Raw genomic sequence first — 22,896 nt, 5'->3', positions numbered from 1 at the left:
CAGACCTTGATAAGAAATGTCAATGTATTAGAGGTAGCAGGCCACTCAGAATGAGGAGAGATGATGATGCCATCATCCATGACCACTCTCCATACACTGCCACCAAGGAAGAGCAATGAGCTACTGACGCCCATGGTGGGGTCCAACCAGAGCATGGCTATGTCCCAGAACCAGCTGAAAGCAAAGTTCAGCTGAACTGCAAACTCATTTCCATGATGCCAAGCAATCTGCACAACTTGATTTAGGGATCACACTCCTCCATGAACAACTGGTAAGTCAACCCTCCAGGAAACCCAGTGATTATTTCACATGCATCTTATCCACATTAAGATCTGAAATCTCTCCCCGTGCCTTAACAAATGAATCGTCTGCATATGCAGGAGCCATCTGTGAACTTCGCTTGATATTTCCCCTCTGAACTCTGACTGGTATACCTATGGCCATTATTTACCTCGCCTCTACTCAGAGTTACCCAGAATGTTATGCATACAAACGAGTATAAATAAGGAAAGCAGGTTATCAAACACCATGAATGGCATTTTCCCATTATGCATAGATACATAGGAAAAAATGTAAAAATGACTAGAATGATTACACCATAGTGATAACAATAATTACTACTGGGCGCTAAGATTGTATTTTATAACTTTTGTCCTTTTGCTTATCTCTATTTTCTCAGTTTTCCACATTGAATATGTATTACTTGTATAATTCTTTTTTAAATTAAAAACACTTAATTTGAATATTGGTCTGTTCCTGCTTCCATAATAATTAGGAAATCTGCCACCTCCTTTCAGGTAGCAGCCCTTACCAGGGCTCTAGCATCTCCTGAATCAGTTTAGTCTCCCTGAGGCCACCAAGATCCTGGGCATGTCAAAGTGGGTGGCACCCTGCCCAGTCAAATCACTTCCACTAACAGGTCCTTAGGTGGGAACTAGAAGACAGCATCAGACTTTTGGGCTTTCAAAAAGTATTTCTTAATTTAGAGACTCCTATTCCTATAGTCCCATTAAGAGTACATTCTTGATTAATAAACATGACTAACAAAGATCCGTAGAATCACGGAACCACAGAACGCTGGAGCTAGGAGGGAATTCAGCGAACCCCTGAGGAGGGAGAGTACTTTGCCCCAAATCCTCAGTTCATTGTCATCTGAACACTCACATCTGCCAACAACTAGACTCCCAAAACACAAGAAGTCAAGGATTTGGCAATGCAGTAAAAAGAAAAGTCTAATTCAGGGAAACCCTATATTCAGCCAAGATTTTTTGCTGGCAGTATAAAACCCTCACTTCCTTCTGAATCCTGCAATTTAATTCAAGTCAAGAAGCCAACAGGGCTTTTACAAGCCTAGCCAACAGAGTGCCCACACAGTGTCAGACAGAAAGAGCCCAGGACCCAAATCTCCTTCTGACACCTGACCTGCCCCTGACTACATACTTGGTGTCTTCAGTAGTTTCACTGGGCCCACGGTGAACAAACAACGCAGAGGAGGAGTGTATATGACAGCCTCTCTATCGGTTGTCCTAGAGGGCTAGGAGAATCTGAGGCACTTGGTGGCAACTGCTTAGGCAGCAAGCCCCCAAACAAGCCTTTGGCAATAGGAAGCCATTTCCACATATCCTGATCACTTGCCAAGCTGATGGGTGCCTTCCCTCCTCTCTCCACCTCTCCCCAAGCCCCATCTCACCCACAGAAAAGTAGCACATAGGAAACATGGCTTCCAGGGTGAGAGATACAGGGAATCCCACAGTGCCCTTGGAGGACACAGTAATGTGGCTAGACTGGACCACTGTACAGACCCAGCAGCACAGGAAGAGCTGCAGACCTGGCAGAAAAGTGACAGCAGACGGCCAGCTTCCTGGGTACCCAGGCCTGTAAGGCCACACTCATATGGAGTGGGCAGCACCCCTTGGAACTGCAGGTCTGTAGGCCAAGGGCCCTGCTCTGTGCCGCACACATCTGCACATATACATAGGTACAAATAACATAGAATTCAATCGCTTGAAGAAATTGCCTATGATTCTTTGACTTGCTTGCTTACCTGGATCTGAATTCTTCTGTAACATCTTAAATCAATCCAGGTGTACCCATCTTCAGAAATAACAGACCCCAGTGTCTCAGAATTACAGAGTCCTCAACACATCCAAAGCATTTTGTGAAAATTATTCCACTGTGAAGACTAGAGTGGCATAACCCTCTTCATGGATTCTGCTTCCTAAGGAGGCTGAGTTCAGAGGGACTAAGACACTCTCTTTTTAGCAAATAACTAACCAAAAGGGCAGGGAAGGGAGGTGAAAGACGTCATAACCAGGCCAGTAGAATCCCCTGGTCTTGCCAATACATGTGATGATTTCAAATGGCTTCTTAGTACCTTAATTTTGAGGGAAAAGAGTAAAGGAAACCAGCCAATGCTTTGCATGCTTAGTTTCTGCCTATGATACTGAACTCAGAGAACTGAGATCTTTGGAGAAACCAAAGATGGCTCAAATGACTCGTAATAAACGAACATATTACTCCTAGCTGACAAATTGAAGTTTCCTAATTATAAAGCAGAACCAGCAGCCACCACCATAGAAAGTCTACCCCACAGATGGAGAAGAGGCAAAGCACTGAAACTCAGCCTGAGGGACCTCCCCAGCCTTGGGGGCAGGCCCAAGTGGGGCTCCTTCAGGATCAGAAAAGCAATTTTTCTCATCACCAAATCAGCGTCAGAGAAGTTTGTAATCCGGGCACTATCTTCCAGGCCTAGAGACCTGGGGAAAGGGGCACAGGGGTGCCCCAAGGCAAAGGGAGTCTACACATTTTGCCCCAGGAGGGGCTACTTCCCTCCCAAGATGCCTGGGATTTTCCACTTCAGCAGGGGGAAGGTAAGTCTGCCCATAGCAAAACAATGAGGGCACGGAACAGATGGCCTCCCTACGGAGCTTTGAATGAGAAACACAGCAGGGAAGATGTGCCCCTTCCCTAGCCTAGGAGGAGCTACGTGCAGCCCCTGCACATCCTCCCCCTCAGAAAAGCTGAGGCCAGACCAAGGAGCTACAATTGGACATCAGAGCTGAGGCTGCAAAGCCAGGACTGAGACTGGACCAGGCAGGAAACTGTCAAGAGCTTTGGTCACCAGGCCTGGCTGCCCTCCAACATCAGCTGACTCTTTCCAAATGGACATACCACATGTCCCTAATATTCTCTCTTCAAGTAATACCACCATCAAAGTAGGACATTTCCCAGAGCCTTCAAGACTGGTGTCTGCTCAGTGGGATTCAACCCCAGAAGCTGTTAAATCACCCACTGCTTCAGTTTGCAAACTTTTTATGACTTGGTGACAAGTGAAACTACATTCTGACAGCAACTGCAAGTTCCCTAGTACCCAGGACTTCCTGTTTTATCTTGCTATACTCCCTCCTGTTAAATCACAGACTCATCCAACTCCAGCCCCTAGAATATAGACAAAGAGCACAACACTACATCTTAACTCCTAAGACATGGAGAACACCTCTCCTCCTGAGAGCTTAAGTACCAAATGGATGCTACTTTTCCCCATTGGTCTCAAAAGTATTACTAGATTATGAACTGAACTTCACCACCATGTAGGAGAGCAGTCATGGGTGGTAATTCTGGGAGACCCAGACGGGACCAGCCAGCCCTACACAGGTGGCATAGGAAGCCAAGTTGCTGCTTCCTCCCTGTACGCTCCCATTTGTTGGGCCTCTCTTGATTTCAGCTGGTGCTCACTTCAGATCAGCTATGATGCAATCCAGCAACTAAAGTATTAGTTAATAAATGCTGACAGCACAGCCTTTACTGGTCATTTATTCATATTAAAATATGGGGGAGAGTTTGGGGGAGGGGGACATAGGGGAAATCTCTGTACCTTTTTCTCAATCTTGCTATGACCTAAAACCGCCCTTTAAAAAATACGAGGGGCTAGGCACAGTGGTTCACGCAGGTAATCCCAGCACTTTGGGAGGCCAAGGTGGTTGGATCACCTGAGGTCAGGAGTTCAAGACCTGCCTGGCCAACATGGCAAAACCCTGTCTCTACTAAAAATACAAAAATTAGCCAAGCGTGGTGGCACACACCTGTAGCCCCATTTACTTGGAAGGCTGAGGCAAGAGAATCCCTTGAACCTGGGAGGTGGCGGTTGTAGTAAGCCAAGATCATGCGATTGCACTACAGCCTGGGTGACACAGCGAGACTCCCATCTCAAGAAAAAATAAATAAATAAATAAATAAAAAATAAAGAATGACCTCTTCAAGTGAAAAATCCATTGAGATGCAAAGGAAGGAAGCTATCATGGCAGAATTGTGCATGTTACATTAATGTTTTTGGAGCAAGGGAGAGCTCATCTCGCCCACAAGCAAATGCCAGCCCAAGGCATTGATACTAATAAAGCGCCATGCTGGCAATGTGCAGGAGGCAGACAGTGTCCCCAACCTCTCTACACACATGCATTCCCACAATTTGCCCTTCCTTGACCCCAGAAGCTTCAGGCCCCTTCACCCTCAAGGGTCACTCTCCAGGAGTTTGAATTAATGGCAATCACCATGCACAGGGAAGGCTGTGGACGTCTGACATAAAATCACTTAGCAGAAGGCTTGGAAAAAGTAGGAGCAAGACACAAACTGGACTAATTATCTACAACAAGAGACTTGGTTTGGGGATCTTAATGTTCTCAGAAAAGAGAGAAAATCTTTTTTCTTTTTCATTTTGCACTTTGTGCCATAAGGCATTTTCAACAAAACACAGAATCTCATTTCTTCTGAGGGAAAATGACTGGGAAACCAGCTCACTGCTGGCACAGAGGCTGACTTGTTCATAATTTGTTCATAGCCAAAACACCAGGTGAACTGACAGAGCTGAGCTGGAAGAGTTCCCCAAGGCAGAGACTCGGAGCCAAGGAAAGTTATGAAGAGCTGGCATTTATTGTGTGATTACCATGCACCCGGAATTTTTTACACTCCATCACATTCAATCTTCACAGCAGCTCTAGAAGGGAAGAACTATTACTAGCCCGGTTTTATAGGTGAACAAACAAGGGCACAGATCCTTGATGTAACAGCCAGGATCAAACAGCTGGATAGACAAGAAAATCTTTCCCAGACTAGAATAACAGAGGATTTGGTTGAAAATATAGGAGATTATGTGCTATCCTCTAGGAAAAGGAGCCAGGAAAGGAAGGAGACCCTTTTCCCTGCATACCCTGATGTTCTATTTGATCATTTTATCACGGACACAAACTTCCTATTTAAAAAACACTTTTTATTGAAAAGATAAATCTGTGTGTTGTCTTGTGTCACTCAGTTCAAGTACTTGAAATTTATTGAATTGTATTATCTAAAAAATAGATACTGAGTAAAAGCAATCCCACATTACACAGACGGATCACAGTGCATGGCCCGAAGAGCTGGGAGTGGTGGCTTCGTTTCGTGCAGTAAAGAGAACTTGGTTCAGGAGTGTCTACGTGGCTTAAGACTGGAGAACACTAAAAGTGAAACCACCCAGCCATCCTCCCCATTTTCATTTTCACACCAAAAAATCCCACCGCAGCAGAGGACCACTGTCTCTCTGTTTAGACAATCGGTGAAGAAGGGATGACCTCACTTTCTCCAACAGGCGGGTCCTGAAATGTTATGCACAAAACAAAACTTGAGTAAATGCCCAACAGAGGTCACTGTTTTATCTATCTCGAAGAGATCTCTTCTGAGCAAAGCAAAAAAACCGATTGTAATGTTAACACCATGTTTGGTAAATAAGTGTTTTGGTGTTGTCGCAAGGGCTCTGGTTTCAGCCTGAAGCCATCTCAGAACTGCCTGGGTCTCTGGAGACTGGAAGGACAGTCTAGTCTAGAGCCCATTTGCATGAGACCAAGGATCCTCCTGCAAGAGACGTCCTGAGGGAAGAGGGCTTCTGTACGAGCTTGACCCAGTCAGAAAGCTGAGGACTGGAAAGCAGATTCTGAGCCTAGAGCCGTGCCTGTGTCAGTAGTTTCCTTGCAGCTTCCTTTGATTTCAAATCAAGACTTACAGGGAGAGGGAGCTATAAACACAAGCTCTAGAAGATGCCATAAGGTCCTCCTTTGACATCCCCAACAAAGAGGTAAGTAGTATTCTCCCCCTTCCTGCCCTGAACCAAACGGGCTTCAGTAACTTCAGGGCTCCAGCAGACCCCGGGCCCATGCAGGTGCCCCGTGGAGCAGGGGTGAAGAGATGCAGGTGGCAATGGGGACAGCACTGGCAGCACAAAGCGAGCCTCTGGCACAGAGAGCAAAGTCCTCACTGGTCGGATTCCCAAGGGGTCACTTGGGAGAGGGCAGGGCAGCAGCCAACCTCCCTTTAGTGGGCTGAAGCAGGTGAAGAGGAAAGCGGCAGAAGCCACGCGGTGGCAAAAAAGGAGTCACACACTCCACCTAGAGACGCCTTGAGATAACTGCACACCTTGAGATTTGAAGGTGGCCAGCCAGTTCTACAACAGCTGTTCACAGGGAGAGCCAGGACACAGAAGAACTCAGATGACTGGTAGTATTACCTTCTTCATAACTCCAGGCTGGGGGACCCGCGACGGAGTCAGAGGAAACACAGTTCAGAACATCTTCGGTTTTTACAAATACAAATTAACTGGTATGATAAATTCTAGTCTGTTAATCTGGTCACTAAAGTTTTTTTTCTTCCAAAAAACATAGTCAGCTTTAGCTCATTTTTTTTCTCCGTAAAACTTCGTGCATGACTTCAGCCTTACTCTTTGTAGGACGTGCCAAGTTGCTGAGTCACTAATAAAGAAAGTAAAGGAGGAGTGATTCTGCTTCTTAGCACTAGCCTCAGTGACGACCTAAGCTGCACTTTTTCCCCCAGTTGTGTCTTGCGATGCTGAAGGACGTCACATTGCACAATCATCTTAATAAGGTTTCCAATCAGCCCCACCCGCTCTGGCCCCACCCCCACCCTCCAACGAAGATTTATCAAATGTGGGATTTTCCCATGAGTCTCAATATTAGAGTCTCAAACCCCAATAAATATGGGACTGGAGATGTCCGAGGCTCATTCTGCCCTCGAGCCCACCAGGAACGAAAGAGAAGCTCCATCTGCCCTCCAGAAACCCAGCTATGAACTCTCTCTCCACAAGTAAGTGCAGGAAATCCCTAGCCCTGGAACCGCCAGCAGCCCTGTGTGAGGGAGGGGTGTGTGGCCCAGGGAGGGCTGGCGGGCGGCCAGCTGCGGAGGCAGGCTCCCAGCCGTGCTGTCAGCTCACCCGTGCACTCGCTTCCCTCCGGCACAGGCGCCTTCAGACCAGTTGCCTTCTCCCTGGGGCTGCTCCTGGTGATGCCTGCTGCCTTCCCTGCCCCAGTACCCCTGGGAGAAGATTCCAAAGAGGTAGCCGCCCCAAACAGACAGCTCCTCACCTCTACAGAACAAATTGACAAACACATTCGGTACATCCTCGAGGGCATCTCAGCCTTGAGAAAGGAGGTGGGTAGTCTTGGTGATGGGGCTGATGGGCCCCTGTGCGCATGCGTTCCCCTTGCCCTTGTGTGTGGACGGGGGCTGCCTGCATTAGAAGGTCTTTGCTGGGTCCTAGAACACTTTAGATTTGAGACCAACGGGGCCAACGAGGCTGACTCCTGCATTTATCCTTTCCTGGTCTCAGGAGGTCCCTTTCCTTTCTGAAAAATGCAGAATGGGGCTGAAATCCATGCTCACCCTTGGCATGAGCTGAGGGCATTGCTTCTCAGGGCTTCCTTTTTCCTCACCAAAAAATAAGGTCTGTGAAGCTCTTTTTTGTCTCTCAGGCTTTGGAAGAACTAGAAAAGTGCCACCTGAAAGGCATGCTCAGCTTCTCAGGGCCGTTGCAGTACTTTTGGCTATGTAAACTCAATGGTTAGGATTCCTCAAAGCCATTCCAGCTAAGATCATACCTCAGAGCCCACCAAAGTGGCAAATCATAAATAGATTAAAGCAACTCCCCACGTTCAATGCAAGGTATTTTGGTCCTGTTTGGTAGAAAGAAAAGAACACAGGAGAGGGGACCGGGAGCCCACACTTGAATTCTGGTTCTGCCAAACCAGCCTTGTGATCTTGCACAAGCTCCCTGCCACCTCTGCACTCTTATCAGTAAAACTGTAGGGGTAGGTGATCTCATAGATTATATTCACGTAATTATTGTCAAAATTGCTGTCATTATCTACTATGTGCCAGGCACTTTAAATAAATATTGTGTATAATCTTCAAAAGAAACCTGCAAGGGCGATTTTTAGAGATAAGCAAACTGAGACTCAGGATTAAGTAACACACCTGAAGTCACAGGTGAGCTTGGAACTGAACCCAAGTGTGCCCCACTCCACTAGAATTTGCTTGTCAGGATGCCAATGAGTTGCGGCTTCATTGTTTTTAGAGACTTTCCTGGCTGTGGTTGAACAATGAGAAGGCCCCCTAGTGGTGTTTGTTTTAGGGGCACTTACGTGATAACCGTTCTGGTATTCTTTCCCAGATATGTGACAAGAGTAACATGTGTGAAAGCAGCAAAGAGGCACTGGCAGAAAACAACCTGAACCTTCCAAAGATGGCAGAAAAAGATGGATGCTTCCAATCTGGATTCAATGAGGTACAAACTTGCCGCACTCACTTTTCACTATTCCTTAGCCAGAACTTCTCCCTCTTGCTTGCAGTGCCTATATACATATAGATCCAGGATCCAGGTGGCAACAAAAAGGGGGTAGATGTAGAGAATGTTTTGTAACGTTCATGATGAGGCCAACTTCAAGCATTTTTTAAGGTAGTTTATTCTTGGACAGGTATGGCCAGAGATGGTCCCACTGTGTTGAGATTTTAACAACTGTCAAATGTTAGGAAATCACACAGGTTTAATTAGTTCATCCTGAGTAAGGTGGTCTCAGGGCCTTTTCCCTCTCTGGCTGCCCCTGGCAGCGTCCAGGTCTGCCCTTCCTCCCTGCCCAGTTCATTCTCCACAGTGAGATAACCTGCACTGACTTCTGATTATTTTATAAAAGGAGGTTCCAACCCAGCATTGACAAGGGCAAGAGAGCAGGAAGAATATCAAGGGGGAGAATCAGAGAAGGATCCCCATTGCCACATTCTAGCATCTGTTGGGCTTTGGGTAAAACTAATTACATGGGGCCTCTGATTGTTCAGTTATTTAAAATGATGCTGTCCAGTGTCCCAAAACGTGCTGCCTAAGAGGTACTTGAAGTTCTCTAGAGGGGCAGAGGGAAAAGATGTTGAATTGTGGCAATTTTAACTTTTCAAATTGATTAGATTTCCTGGGGATAACCAATTTTCCCATCATCTTTCCTCTTAGGAGACTTGCCTGCTGAAAATCACCACTGGTCTTTTGGAGTTTGAAGTATACCTAGAGTACCTCCAGAACAGGTTTGAGAGTAGCAAGGAACAAGCTGGAGCTGTGCAGATGAGTACAAAAGGCCTGATCCAGTCCCTGCAGAAAAAGGTGAGTGTGTTTTCATTCCCTCAACTTAGTGTGGGGAGGACGGCTCAAAGACAGTGTCCTGGTCAACTCAGGGATGCAATGCTGCTTCCAAAAATGAAGCCTACATGTAAACAAGAGTCTGGGAAATAGTTTCTGACAGTCATTGTTAAATGCTTGTTTGTTTGGTTGGTTGGCTCTCTTCTGCAAAGGACATCAATAACTGTATTTTAAACTATATTAACTGAGGTGGATTTTAACATCAATTTTTCATAATGCAAGAGATTAAAAAAAAAAGGCTAAAAGAAGTACATTCAGCCCCACCCAGTGATCCACAGAAACAAAGACCAAAGAGCACAAAATGGCTTTAAGGTTTTAGTTATTGCCAAGTGACATTCTTATTGTGGTTGCTTCAACTCTTTTTCCTACCTTTTACCAGAGAGTTAGTTCAGAGAAATGGCCAGAGACTCAAGGCTGGAAGAAGGTACTCAGAGCTTTGGCCACTAGCAGCTGGCTATTCAAATGGCAGGGAGTAAAGGGTTGCTGGCTAGTGTGTGGAGGAGCCAAAGCTCAATAAGAAGGGGCCCAGAATGAAACTCTTGGTGCTGATCCTGCCTCTGCCATTTCTACTTGTTTGCTTTAAGCCAGGGTTTCTCATACATTAACATGCATGGGAATTCCCTGGGCATCTTGTTGTGATGTGAAGTCTGACTTGGCAGGCCTTGAGTGGGGTCGAGAGTCATATTTCTAGCAGGCTTATATCCCTGGTGATGCTGCAGAATTCCAAGACCACACTTACAGGTTCAAGGCCTTCCACAAGTTACTTATCCCATATGGATGAGTGTATGGAAAGGTGTTTTTCAGTCCTCCTTACATCACCAGATCAGTGGTCTTTCAACAGATCCTAAATGGATGGTGAGAGGGAAACTGGAGAAAAGCATTAGCTTTAGAGGCACTGAAGAACTCACATTAAAATGCCTTCAAGTATGGGCTCTTCATTCATATGTTAAAGATGAACTATGTGCCAGGCATTATTTCATATGACAGAATACAGACAAATAAGATAGTGATGCTGGTCAGCCCTGGTGGCTCATGCCTGTATTCCCTGAACTTTGGGAGCCTGAGATGAGAACTCCTTGAACTCCTAAGGCCAGGAGTTCAAGACCGGCCTGGACAACATAGTAAGATCCCATCTCTACAAAAACAAAAACAAACAAAAAGATCGTGGTGCTTCCCTCAGGATGCTTGTGGTCTAATGGGAGACAGACAGCAAAGGGATAATTAGAAGTTGGTTGCTGTAAGCCAGGCACAGTGCTGATATAATCCCAGCACTTTGGGAGGCTGAGGCAGGTGGATCACTTGAGGCCAGGAGTTCAAGACCAGCCTGGCCAACATGATGAAACCCTGTCTGTACTTAAAAACACAAAAAAATTAGCCAGGCATGGTGGTGCATACCTGTAACTCAGCTACTCAGGAGGCTGAGGCACGAGAATCGCTTGAACCCAGGAGACAGAGGTTGCTGTACACCACTGCGCTCCAGACTGGGTGACAGAGCAAGATCCTGTCTCAAAACAAACAAACAAAAAAGTTTGTTGCTGTAGAAGGGTCCTACTCAGGGCAGGCCCCCCCATTGGTCTCATTCACCCCATATTTCACATTTGAACACCATCCCATAGCCCAGAACATCCCTCCACTGCAAAGGATTTATTCAGCATTTAAACAATCTTCTTTGCTTTATTTTCTCTTCAGGCAAAGAATCTAAGTGCAATAGCCACCCCTGACCCAGCCACAAATGCCAGCCTGCTGATGAAGCTGCAGGCACAGGACCAGTGGCTGCAGGGCGTGACGACACATCTCATCCTGCGCAGCTTCAAGGAGTTCCTGCAGTCCAGTCTGAGGGCTCTTCGGCAAATGTAGCATGGGCACCTAAGATTGTTCTTGTTCATGGGAATTCCTTCTTCTGGTCAAAAACCTGCCCACTGGGCACAGAATCTATGTTGTTCTCTATGGAGAACTAAAAGTATGAGCGTTAGGACACTACTTTAATTATTTTTAATTTATTAATATTTAAATATGTGAAGCTGAGTTAATTTATGTAAGTGATATTTATATTTTTATGAAGTACCACTTGAAATATTTTATGTATTAGTTTTGAAATAATAACAGAAAGTGGCTATGCAGTTTGAATATCCTCTGTTTCACAGCCAGATCATTTCTTGGAAAGTGTAGGTTTACCTCAAATAAATGGCTAACTTATACATATTTTTAAAGAGATATTTATATTGTATTTATATAATGGATAAATTGTTTTTATACCAATAAATCATATTTTTAAAAATCAGCAACCAAGTCTGTGTGTGTCATGTGAAGCTTAATATAAACAAGTTTCTTGTTACTGCCACCACCACCACCAAAAAAAAAAAACCTATAATCAATCACATGATTGTTACAAGCATCTACTACATGCCAGGCATCATTAAATGTGTTGCATCCATCTCGTTATTTAACCCCAGCACTTGTACACTCTTTCCTAGTTGTGGAAAACTAAGTGATTTATCTAAGTCACTCACCTGGAAGGTCAGGCAGGGGCCCTGATTTCAAATCCAAGTCTACCTGCCTGCAGGTCCCCTACTTCTAACCTGCAGGTCCCATTGCCTCCCAGGAACTAAGGGATGATGTAGAAAATACCAAAACATGTTAATATAGGGAATATCTATAAACATGCAATCAAAATCTTTAGGACCATATGACCACTGTGTAAGGAATAACAATGTGCATGCAAGCTTCCAAATAATAACTAGAAGTTCTGCCTCCCTCTTCTAAGTTCCTAAAGCACTGCACCTATCTACCTGTCAAAGCATCTACCACATTGTACCACACCTTAAAATCAATGGTTTTTCTTTCCAGCCAGCAGGTACATGCCTCAAGAAAGCAGACTCCTTTCATGACGTAAAACTAATTTCAGGGAAAAAAAAAAAAAAAAGATGAGCCAGGCACAGTGGCTTATGATTGTAATCCCAGCACTTTGGGAGACTGAGTTGGGAGGGTCGCTTGAGGTCAGGAGTCCAGCCTGGCCAACATGACAAAACTCCATCTCTACTAAAAATACAAAAATTAGCTGGGCATGGTGGGTGAGCCTATAATCTCAGCTGAGACAGGCAAATGGCTTGAGCCTGGGAGGGGGAGCCTGGGGTTGCACTCCAGCCTGGGCGACAGAGGGAGATTTTATCTCAAAAAAATAATTTAAAAAAAATGAATTTTTTTAAAAAGACTCTTTCCTATATTATCTTTGCATTCTGTGCCCATGGCCCCAAACCTGAACAATGAAGGCCCCAGTAAACATTTTTGAGTAAAAAAAAAAATACACAGATGATCAAAGATAAGAAGACCCTTCAATTCTTGTAAGCATATAGTGTTAGTGGAAATCGCTAATTCTGTGTGTTTATATATCTTCATCTTACAGAAAAATAGCAAGAACTAGAAACATTCAAAGGACTTCCAGAGAAGGCAGTGAATAGCCAGTGCATGTACGCCTACCTCCATTTCCTTTGCCACTGCAATGATCTTCATCTGCCCTCTCCCCTCCCCCACCAAGAGTGGTAGTCAGAGAGGCAATCTGGACAGCTTAACATGGCCTTGCTGTTTCATTTCAACACGATACTGGGAATTTGCTACAGATTTCCCCTTTCTAGCCCCTGCAATATAAAAGTTCTGTCTCCTTAATAGAGCTTTTCCCCACCCTACCTGCTACAGACTTCTTCCTCCAGGGGAGGAGTTCTGCTGGGCAAGGGAAAGTCCACTGAGGTAAAAAACCGAGAGGAGTTGAGCCAGAAAAGAGCCACATACTCTAATTTCTAGAAACTGTGCATCACAAGTGGGCTTCCCAAAACTAGGGTCAAGTCAAGAACAGAGAAATTGCGGTCAACTGATGCATTCATTCTTCAAACAAAATGGGTTGAGTGCCATAGATAACTCAGGGAAAGCTCGTGAGAAAGAGGTGAAAGGTAGACACCATGATCCCTGACCTTTTGTGCAGTACGCTATGGAAAGGAAAACAGACATTTAATAAAGAATGTTAAGTGTGATGAGGTTTCCAAAAAGAAATGTGGGCTATGCTGAGAACCCATACTAGGGGCACCGATAGTGTAAGTAAACCCTGGTTTGGCTGCTTACTGCTTGAAAGCCAGACATGAGAGAAAAGGTGGTGGGAAGAAAAGCCAGTTCATCAGAGAGCCAGTAAACCAAAGATGGTGAGCTAGCATTTTAAAGTATCATCTTGAATTTTAAAATGTATCACAGTAGTTTTTGAAGAGAAACTTGGTATGGGAGATATGTGGAAGTGGTGCAGGGTGTAGGGTCTGTGTGTCTTGTTCTGATGGCTATCTCAGGTAGGTTACCTGTCAGGAGGTCTGTTTGGTATCATCTTGACGTCAGCCAGATGATGCACTGATTGTTCGTGATTCCTTCTAAGCAGGAGGATGCTGCAATGGGGGCTCCCTGCCTGGTTTGTTTCAAGATCAGCCTCTGGGATTTTTAAAGCAAGAGAATCATTAGATAAGCATGCATTGCCAGAGGGGAGTGTCTAGAGAGGGAAGAAATTAAGACGTGAGAGGAAAGGAAAGGAAGAAAAAGTAGGTGAGAGGCAGAGTAAGATGTTGAAATACGAAGCTCCACCAATGGTCCCCCTGGCAAGGACACCAAGTTAACAACTACGTAGAAAAAACACCTTCATAAGAATCAAAACTCAGGTGAGCACACATAGTACCTGGTTTTAACTTCATATCACTAAAAGAGGCACTGGACAGATTAAAAACCAGTCCTGAATCTTGATGCTGCCCCTCCCCTACCCACAGCAGCAGTGGTGTGTTGCAGAGAATGTCTCTGGGCACTGGGAGAGGGGGGACACATCAACTGTGGGGCAATGAACTAACTCAGCACTGACCTGTTAGAGGAGAAAGAAAAACCAAACTAAACTCAGCTGATGGCCACTCACAGAGGCAGCACTTAGCCAAAGGGGAACTGTCAATCCCAGCAGTCTGAACATGAGTGGCCACAAACCTCACCACCAAGGGCCAAACTTGAAAGGCAGTCTAGGCCATAAGGACTGCAAGTCTTAGGCAAGTCCTAGGGCTGAACGAGGCCCGGAGACTTATCGGACTGAGGGGGCATGTGACATGCTGAGATACCAGCTGAGGCAGACAAGGGAGTACTGGCTTCACACCTCTGGGCTGCACAAGTTGTAGCTTTAAAAGAGACTTTTTCTTTCTGCTCGAGGAGAAAAGATAGAAGAGTGAAGAGGACTTCGCCTTGCATCTTGGATACCAGCTCAGCTACAGCAAGATAGAGCAGTGGTCAGAGTCACGAGGCCCCCGTTCCAGACCCAAGCCCCAGTCAACATTTCTAGACACATCCTGGGCTAGAAGGGAACCTGCTGCCGTGAATGAAAGGACCCAGTCCTGGCAGCATTCATCACATTCTAACCGAAAAGCCCTTGGGCCCTGAGTAAACAGCAGCGATACCAGGGTACTATGCCGAGGGCCTGGGGTGAGCCTCTGAGACTTGCTGGCTTCAGGTGAGACTCAACACATTGCCAGCTGTGGTTGTATGGGGTAAAACTCCTCCTGCTTGAGAAAAGCAAAGGGAAAAGTAAATGGGGCTGTGTCCTGTTGCACCTTAGGTACCAATACCACCACAAGGGAGTAGAGCACCAAGTAAAATCTTGGGGTCCCCAATTCCAGGACTTGACTCATGGGTGGCATTTCTGGACCCGCCCTGGGCCAGAGATAGGCCCATTGCCCTGAAGGGTGAGTCCCAGGACAAACAGCATTCACCACAAGCTGACTTAAGAGACCTAGGGTCTTAAGGGAACATCCATGGTAGTCTGGTAGCACTCCTCAAGGCTGTTGGGGAAGAGGGGTGGACAGTAGTTACAGGGTCAGGCTCCTCTGCCTTTGAAAAGGGTAGGGATGACCAATATGATGAAACCCACCTCTACTAAAAATACAAAAATTAGCCAGATGTGGTAGCATGCGCCTGCAGTCCCAGCTACTCAGGAGACTGAAACAGGAGAATTGCTTGAACCCAGGAGGTGGAGGTTGCAGTCAGTGAGATGATGCCATTGCACTCCAGCCTGGGTGACAGAGTGAGACTCCACCTCAAAAAAAAGAAAAAAAAACAAAGAAAAGGGGAGGGAAGAGTGAGAAGAACTGCATCTTGTGGGTTGAGTGCCTGCTCCGTCACAAGACAATAGACTAAAAGGTAGACTTCTAGGTTTTTTGCTCTAGTCCCTAACTTCCAGATGGCACTTCTGGACCCATCCTGGGGTCCTCACCACCCTGAAAGGAAGGACACAGGCCTGGCTGACTTTGCCATCTGCTGCTTGTTGAGCCCCATAGTCTTCAGCAAACATAGGCAGTAGCCAGGGAGTGGTTACAGCAGGCCTTGGGTAAGACCCAGTGCTGTGCTGGTGTCAGGTCTGTTCCAGTGCAGTCCTAGTGGTGGTGGCCACAGTGGTGCTTGTGTCACTTCACCCCCAGCTTTAGGTGGCTCAGAACAGAGAGAAAGAGACTCTGTATGTTTGGGAGAAAGTAAAAGAAAAGAACAAGAGTCTCTGCCTGGTAATCCAGAGAATCCTCCAAGACCCTGTCCAAGACTATCAAGGCAGTACCTCTATGAATCTGCAAGAACCACAGCATTACTGTGTTAGAGGTGCCCTCTAAAGAAGAAACGGCTTGGATTACAACACCCAAGTCCTTTCAAATACCTGGAAATCCTTTCCAAGAAGGACAGCTACAAATAAACCAAGACAATGAAGACTACAATACATACCTAACTTTTCAATGCCCAGACATCAAGGACATCTGCTAGCATCAACACCATCCAGGAAAGCATGACTTCACCAAAAGAAATAAATAAGTCACTAGAAATTAATCCTAGGGAAATAGAGATATGTGCCCTTTCAGACAGAGAATTCAAAATTGCTGTTTGAGGAAACTCAAAGAATTCAAGATAACACAGAGAAGGATCTCAGAATTCTGTCAGATAAATTTAGCAAAGAGATTGCAATAATTTTAAGAAGTCAAACAGAAATTCTGAAGCTGAAAAATGCGATTGGCATACTGACGAATGCATCAGAATCCTTTAATAGCAGAATTGATCAAGGAGAAGAAAGAATTTTAATGAACTTGAGGACAAGCTATTTGAAAATACAGTCAGAGGAGACAAGAGAAAAAGAATAAAAAACAATGGAGCAGACCTATGGGATCTAGAAAATTGCCTTAAGGGAGGAAGTTTAAGAGTTACTGGCCTTAAAAAGGAGGTGGAGAAAGAGACCGGGTAGAAAGTTTATTCAAAAGGAAAATAACAGAGAACTTCCCAAACATAGAGAAAGATATTAATATCCAAGCACAATAAGGTTATAGAACACCAAGCAGATTTAACCCAAAAAAGACTACCTCAAGGCATTTAATTATCAAACTCCCAAAGGTCAAGAATAAAGAAAGGGCCAGGCATATTGGCACATGCCTGTAGTCCCAGCTACTCGGGAGGCTGAGGCTGGAGGATCACTTGAGTCCAAGAGTTCTGGGCTGTAGTGCACTATGCCAATCTAGTGTCTGCACTAAGTTCGGCATCAATATGGTAGCCGCCCAGGAGCGGGGGACCACCAGGTTGCCTAAGGAGGTATGAACCAGCCCAGGTTGGAAATGGAACAGGTCAAAACTTCTGTGCTGATCAGTAGTGGGATCATGCCTGTGAATAGCCACTTCACTCTAGCCTGGGCAACATAGTGACACCCCATCTCTAAAATAAGTAAATAAATAAATAATAATAAAGAACAAAGAAAAGATCCTAAAAGCAGCAAGAGAAAAGAAGTAAATGGCATACAATGGCACTCCCATATGTCTAGCAGCAGACTGCTCAGTGGAAACCTTACAGGTCAGGAAAGAGTGGCATGACATATTTAAAGTGCTGAAAAAAAAAAACCTTTCACCCTAGAATAGTATATCCAGCAAAAATATCCTTTAGACGTGAAGAAGAAATAGACTTTTTCAGACAAACAAAAGCTGAGGGATTTCATAAACAATAGACCTGTCCTACAAGAAATGCTAAATAGAGTACTACAATCAGAAAAATAAAAGACATTAATGAGCAATAATAACCTGAAGGTACAAAACTTACTGATAATAGTAAGTGGATAGAGAAACACAGAATCTGATAACATTGTAATGGTTATATGTAAACCACTCTTATCCTAAGTAGAAAGACTAAATGATGAACCAATCAAAAATGATAAGTACAGCTTTTCAAGACATAGCACCATAAGATATAAATAGAAACCAAAAAAGTTAAAAAGCTGGGGAACAAAATTATGATTTTTTATTTGTTTTCTTTTTGCTTGTTTGTTTAAGCAAATAGTGTTGTTGTTATCAGGTTAAAATAATGGATTATAAGATGGTATTTGCAAGCTTCATGGTAACCTCAAACCAAAAAGCATACAATTGATACCCAAAAATAAGAAGCAAGAAACTAAATCATATCACCAGAGAAAATCATCTTTACTAGAGGTAGAGAGGAATGAAAGAGAGAAGGAAGGAAACACCACAAAACAACCAGAAAACAAAAACAAAATGGCAGGAGTAAGTCCTTACTTATCAATAATAACAGTGAATGTAAATGAACTAAATCCGTCAATCTAAAGACATAGACAGGCTGAATAGATGAAAAAACCCATTGACCCATTGCCTACAAGAAACACACTTCACTTATAAAGACACACATAGACAGAAAACAAAGGGATGCAAAAGGTTATTCCATGCCAATGGAAACAAAACAAACAAAAAAAAAAGCAGGAGTTTTTATGCTTGTATCAGACAAAATAGACTTCAAAACAAAAACTATAAGAAGAAACAAAGAAGGTCACTATATAATGATAAAAGGATATATCTGAAGAAGATATAACGAGTTTTTTTTTTTTGAGATGGAGTCTCCGTCTGTCACCCAGGCTGGAGTGCAGTGGCGCCATCTCAGCTCTCTGCAACCTCCGCCTCCTGGTTCAAGTGATTCTCCTGCCTCAGCTTCCCAAGTAGCTGGGACTACAGGCGTGTGCCACTATGCCTGGCTAATTTTTTGTAGCAGAGATGGGGTTTCACCATGTTAGCCAGGATGGTCTCGATCTCCTGACTTTGTGATCCACCCATGTTGGCCTCCCAAAGTGCTGGGATTACAGGCATGAACCACTGTGCCTGGCCAACAATTTTAAATACATATGCACCCAACACTGGAGCACCCAGCTATATAAAGGAAATATTATTAGAGATAAAGAGAGAGATAGGTCCTAATACAATAATAGCTAGAAACATCAATACCTCACTTTCAGCATTGGATAGATCTTCTAGGCAGAAAATCAACAAAGAAACATTAGATTTAATCTGCACTATAGACTAAATGAATCCAACAGATATTTACAGAATATTTCATTCAAGAGCTACAGAAAACACATTTTTTTCCTCAGTATATGGATCATTCTCAAGGATAGACCATATGTTAGGTCACAAGTCTTAAACTATTTTTTAAAAATTGAAATAATATCAAGCATCATCTCTGACCACAATGTAATAAAACTAGAAAGTAATAACTAGAGGAATTTTGGAAACTATAACACATAGAAATTAAACAATATGCTCCTGAATGACCAGTGGGTCAATGAAGACATTAAGAAGAGAATTGAAAAATATCTTCATAATGGAAACACAACATACCCAAACCCATATTTAGGAGAGATGGGGGTTTCACCATGTTAGCCAGGATGGTCTCGATCTCCTGACCTTGTGATCCGCCCACCTCAGCCTCCAAGACACAGAAAAAGCAATACTAAGGGGGAAGTTTATAGCTATAAGTGCCTACATCACAAAAGAGGAAAAACTTCAAATAATCTAATGATGTATCTTAAAGAACTAGAAAAGCAAGATCAAACCAAACCCAAAATTATGTATCAAAAGAAATAAAAATAAGAATGGAAATAAATGAAATTAAAATTAAAAAAAAACAAAGATCAATGAAACAAAAAGTTGTTTTTTTTAAAAAAGTTAAAATTAATGAACGTTTAGTCAAAATGAAGGAAAAAGAGAGAAGATCCAAATAAATTAAATCAGAAATAAAAAACAAGACATTACAACTGATACTGCAGAAATTCAAAGGATCATTAGTGGCTACTACGACTAACTATAAGCCAATAAATTGAAAAATCTAGAGGAAATGAACAAATACTGAGATACATACAACCTACCAAGATTGAATTAGGAATAAGCAGAAAACCTGAACAGATTAATAACAAGTAATGAGATTGAAGCCGTAATAAAGAGTCACCCAGTAAAGAAAAGTCCAAGATTTAATGGCTTCACTGCTGAATTCTATGAAACATTTAGAAAAGAACAAATACCAATCCTACTCATACTATTCAAAAAAATAGAAGAGGAAGAAATACTTTCAAAGTCATTCTAAAAAGCCAGTATTACCCTGACACCAAAATCAGACAAAGACACATCAAAAAAAGGAAAACTATAGGCAATATCTCTGAGGAATGTTGATGTAAAATTCCTCAAAATATACTAGCAAAAATATTAGCATTCTAATTCAACAATACATTAGAAAGGTCATTCCTCAAGACCAAATGGGATTTATCCCTGGGATGCAAGGATGTTCAACATATGTAATTCAATCAACATGATGCTTCATATCAACAGAATGAAGGATAAAAACCACATGATCATTTCAATTAATGATGAAAAAACATTTAATAAAATTCAACATTCTTTAATGATCAAAACCCTTAAAAAACTGAGGATATAAGAAACATAACTGGGTAAAATAAAAACTGTATATGACAGACCCACAGCTAATATCATACTGAAGCTCTCACTAATTGGCTACTTTTTGCCAAAAAGTGGTATAGTTGCAGGGACGGGGCATGGAATGGAACCTGGAGTTGAATCCAGAGTGGCAAGTATTCATGAGTCTGCTCCCAAAAGAGATTGCTGGAACATTATAGTGAGTGTGTAATAGTAATACAGTTCACAGTGGAGGAATAAACCTATCCCTAGAATCATCACTAAAATTATGAGTAATTTTTTTATAAGGAGGAGGCTGATCTAAACCATGAGGAGAGCCATTGATTTTAGAGCATTGTGGGATTAGATATAGCATTAATTTGGTTGTATATGTCTTGTAGAGCTGAGGATATGTTTTCAGAGTTATCCAGGATGTACATGCAGCATTTATTCTTAATTACAGTACATGTTGGCTGTGCACAGTGGCACATGCCTGTAACCTCAGCACTTTGGGAGGCTGAGGCGGGCAGATCACTAGGTCAAGAGATCGAAGACCATCCTGGACAACATAGTGAAACCCTGTCTCTACTAAAAATACAAAAATTAGCTGGGTGTGATGGTGCCCGCCTGTAATCCCAGCTACTTGGGAGGCTGAAAGGGAGAATCACTTGAACCTGGGAGATGGAGGTTACAGTGAGCCAAGATCACACAACTGCACTCTAGCCTGGTGACAGAGCAAGACTCTGTCTCAAAAAAAAAAAAAAAAATTACAGTGCATGTTTTTCATTGTGAAGTGCATCCAGAGCTTCTGTGGGGAGATGACAACAAGTTAGCTGAATATACATATTGAATAGGCTACAAGAGAAGCTATGCATATTTATGAAGGTGGTCCTGACACATGCATATTGAACAAATATGTATGTAACATATGGTCTGTGTCTATTTTGTAGTGGAGACTGAACATTTAAATGTATTATAATTAGGCCATTACGTCAAAAGATCTTTTCAGGTCACAAAGCCATGCATGTGTATAATTTCTGTAAATTGGCCACAACTAGTCCATAGTTGGTCGCCTTTTTATCAAGAGAAAGTTACTGAAATCAATCTCTTGTCTAGTTAAAGTTGTAGCTATGGCTGAGGAAAGAAGAGCTGGGGGTCAGTTAGTCACTTATGTAGAGACTAGTGCTTTTTTGGCTGCTGATGAAAAAGGAAAACCTTGTGGCAATTAGAATATAGCATACCTTTAAAGTGTAGGAGTGTGTGACTTAACCTTTGCCTGGCATGGTCTTAGGTCGTGTTTATAACTTGGTTTTTTATTGTCATAAAGGGTTTGTTTTGTCAGTCTCATGATCAGTATTTTATTTTTCATTTATTTTAGAATTTTAAAATTTATTTTTGAGATGGGGTCATGCTCTATTGAACAGGCTGGAGTGCAGTGGTGCAATCATAGTTCATGGCATCCTTAATCTCCCATGCTCAAGCAATCCTCCCACCTCAGCCTTCAGAGCAGCTGGGACCACAGGTGCTCACCACCACACCTGACTAATTTTTAAAATATTTTTCGTAGAGATGGGATTTCACTGTATTGCCCAGGCTGATCTGGAACTCCTAGGCCCAAGCAATCCTCCCACCTTGGCCTACCAAAGTGTTGGAATTGCAGGTGTGAGCCACTGCACCAGTTGTGATCTGTATGTTAATGTTAAGGCTGGTCACTTGTGTCTAAACTCTAAAGTGGGGAGGATATAATGAGGTACGGCCCACCCCCTACTTCTCGCCATGGCTTCAACTAGCTTTTCAGGTTTCTTTGGGATTGCCTTGGTCAACAAGAGGGTCTATTTAGTCTGTTAGGTGCCTTAGAATTTTATTTTTAGTTTATATTCTCCCCTTTCTGGCCAAGATTGGCCAGGCAACATTATTGGCCAAACTTTCACTTGGTCTCACAGCACTGTGTGGTGGTATGGATACCTGCCCCAGGTCCATCATGTACCTCAGTGGGACCCCTCTAGCCAAGGGACTTAGGGTAAAAAGAATTGTAGCCAATTAAATGTTCTAGACAAAATAGGCATGGAGATGGGCAGGTATTTATTAACCTCAAAATCCTTTAAGTAATAGAAAAGCCAAAAGTCAAGGTTATAAAATTGACTTATTTATAAATTTAATGAAATGAGCTACTATAATCTTGGCTTGTAATAATTAGTTTTACATATATATCTATTTGTTGTTTTGAGTCAGAGTCTCACTCTGTCGCCAGGCTGGAGTGCAGTGGAGCAATCTTGGCTCACCACAATCTCTGCCTCCTGGATTCAAGTGATTCTTGTGCCTCAGCCTCCCGAGTAGCTGGGACTACAGGCATGTGCCACCACACCCGGCTAATTTTTGTATTTTTAGAAAAGGCAAGGTTTCGTCTTGTTGACCATACCGGTCTCGAACTCCTGGCCTCAGGTGATCTACCTGCCTCAGTCCCCCAAAGTTCTAGGATTACAGATGTGAGCCACCGCAATCGGCCTAATTAGTCATATTTTAAAAAGCATTATGTTAAAACTATTTAAGCTAAGGAATTTAGAGACTTTTATTGTACCACCATGCATTTTGAGGTCTTTTTAGTAATCTGTCTTAAGATAGCTGATTTAAAAA

At 43.3% G+C, this 22,896-nt stretch overlaps 1 protein-coding gene and 1 long non-coding RNA gene across 2 annotated transcripts in view; one reads left to right on the top strand and one right to left on the bottom strand.

Moving 5' to 3' along the window:
• Nucleotides 1-22,896, bottom strand: part of LOC105713967 (uncharacterized) — a 140,597-nt gene that overhangs the window by 24,297 nt on the left and 93,404 nt on the right. The gene's annotated exons all lie outside the window — the stretch shown is intronic.
• On the top strand, nucleotides 6,288-11,777 carry IL6 (interleukin 6). Its single transcript, XM_064380548.1, is given in 5 exon segments — nucleotides 6,288-7,159; nucleotides 7,161-7,467; nucleotides 8,486-8,599; nucleotides 9,314-9,460; nucleotides 11,186-11,777. Coding segments are annotated over 5 exon segments (792 nt in total). The 5' UTR covers nucleotides 6,288-7,103; the 3' UTR covers nucleotides 11,354-11,777.

The sequence above is a fragment of the Aotus nancymaae genome, unplaced genomic scaffold (assembly GCF_030222135.1).
Source record: "Aotus nancymaae isolate 86718 unplaced genomic scaffold, 86718_ANA_hifiasm-v0.15.2.pri h1tg000025l, whole genome shotgun sequence".
Classification (NCBI taxonomy): Eukaryota; Metazoa; Chordata; class Mammalia; order Primates; family Aotidae; genus Aotus; species Aotus nancymaae.
This window is presented reverse-complemented; position numbering and strand designations above follow the sequence as displayed.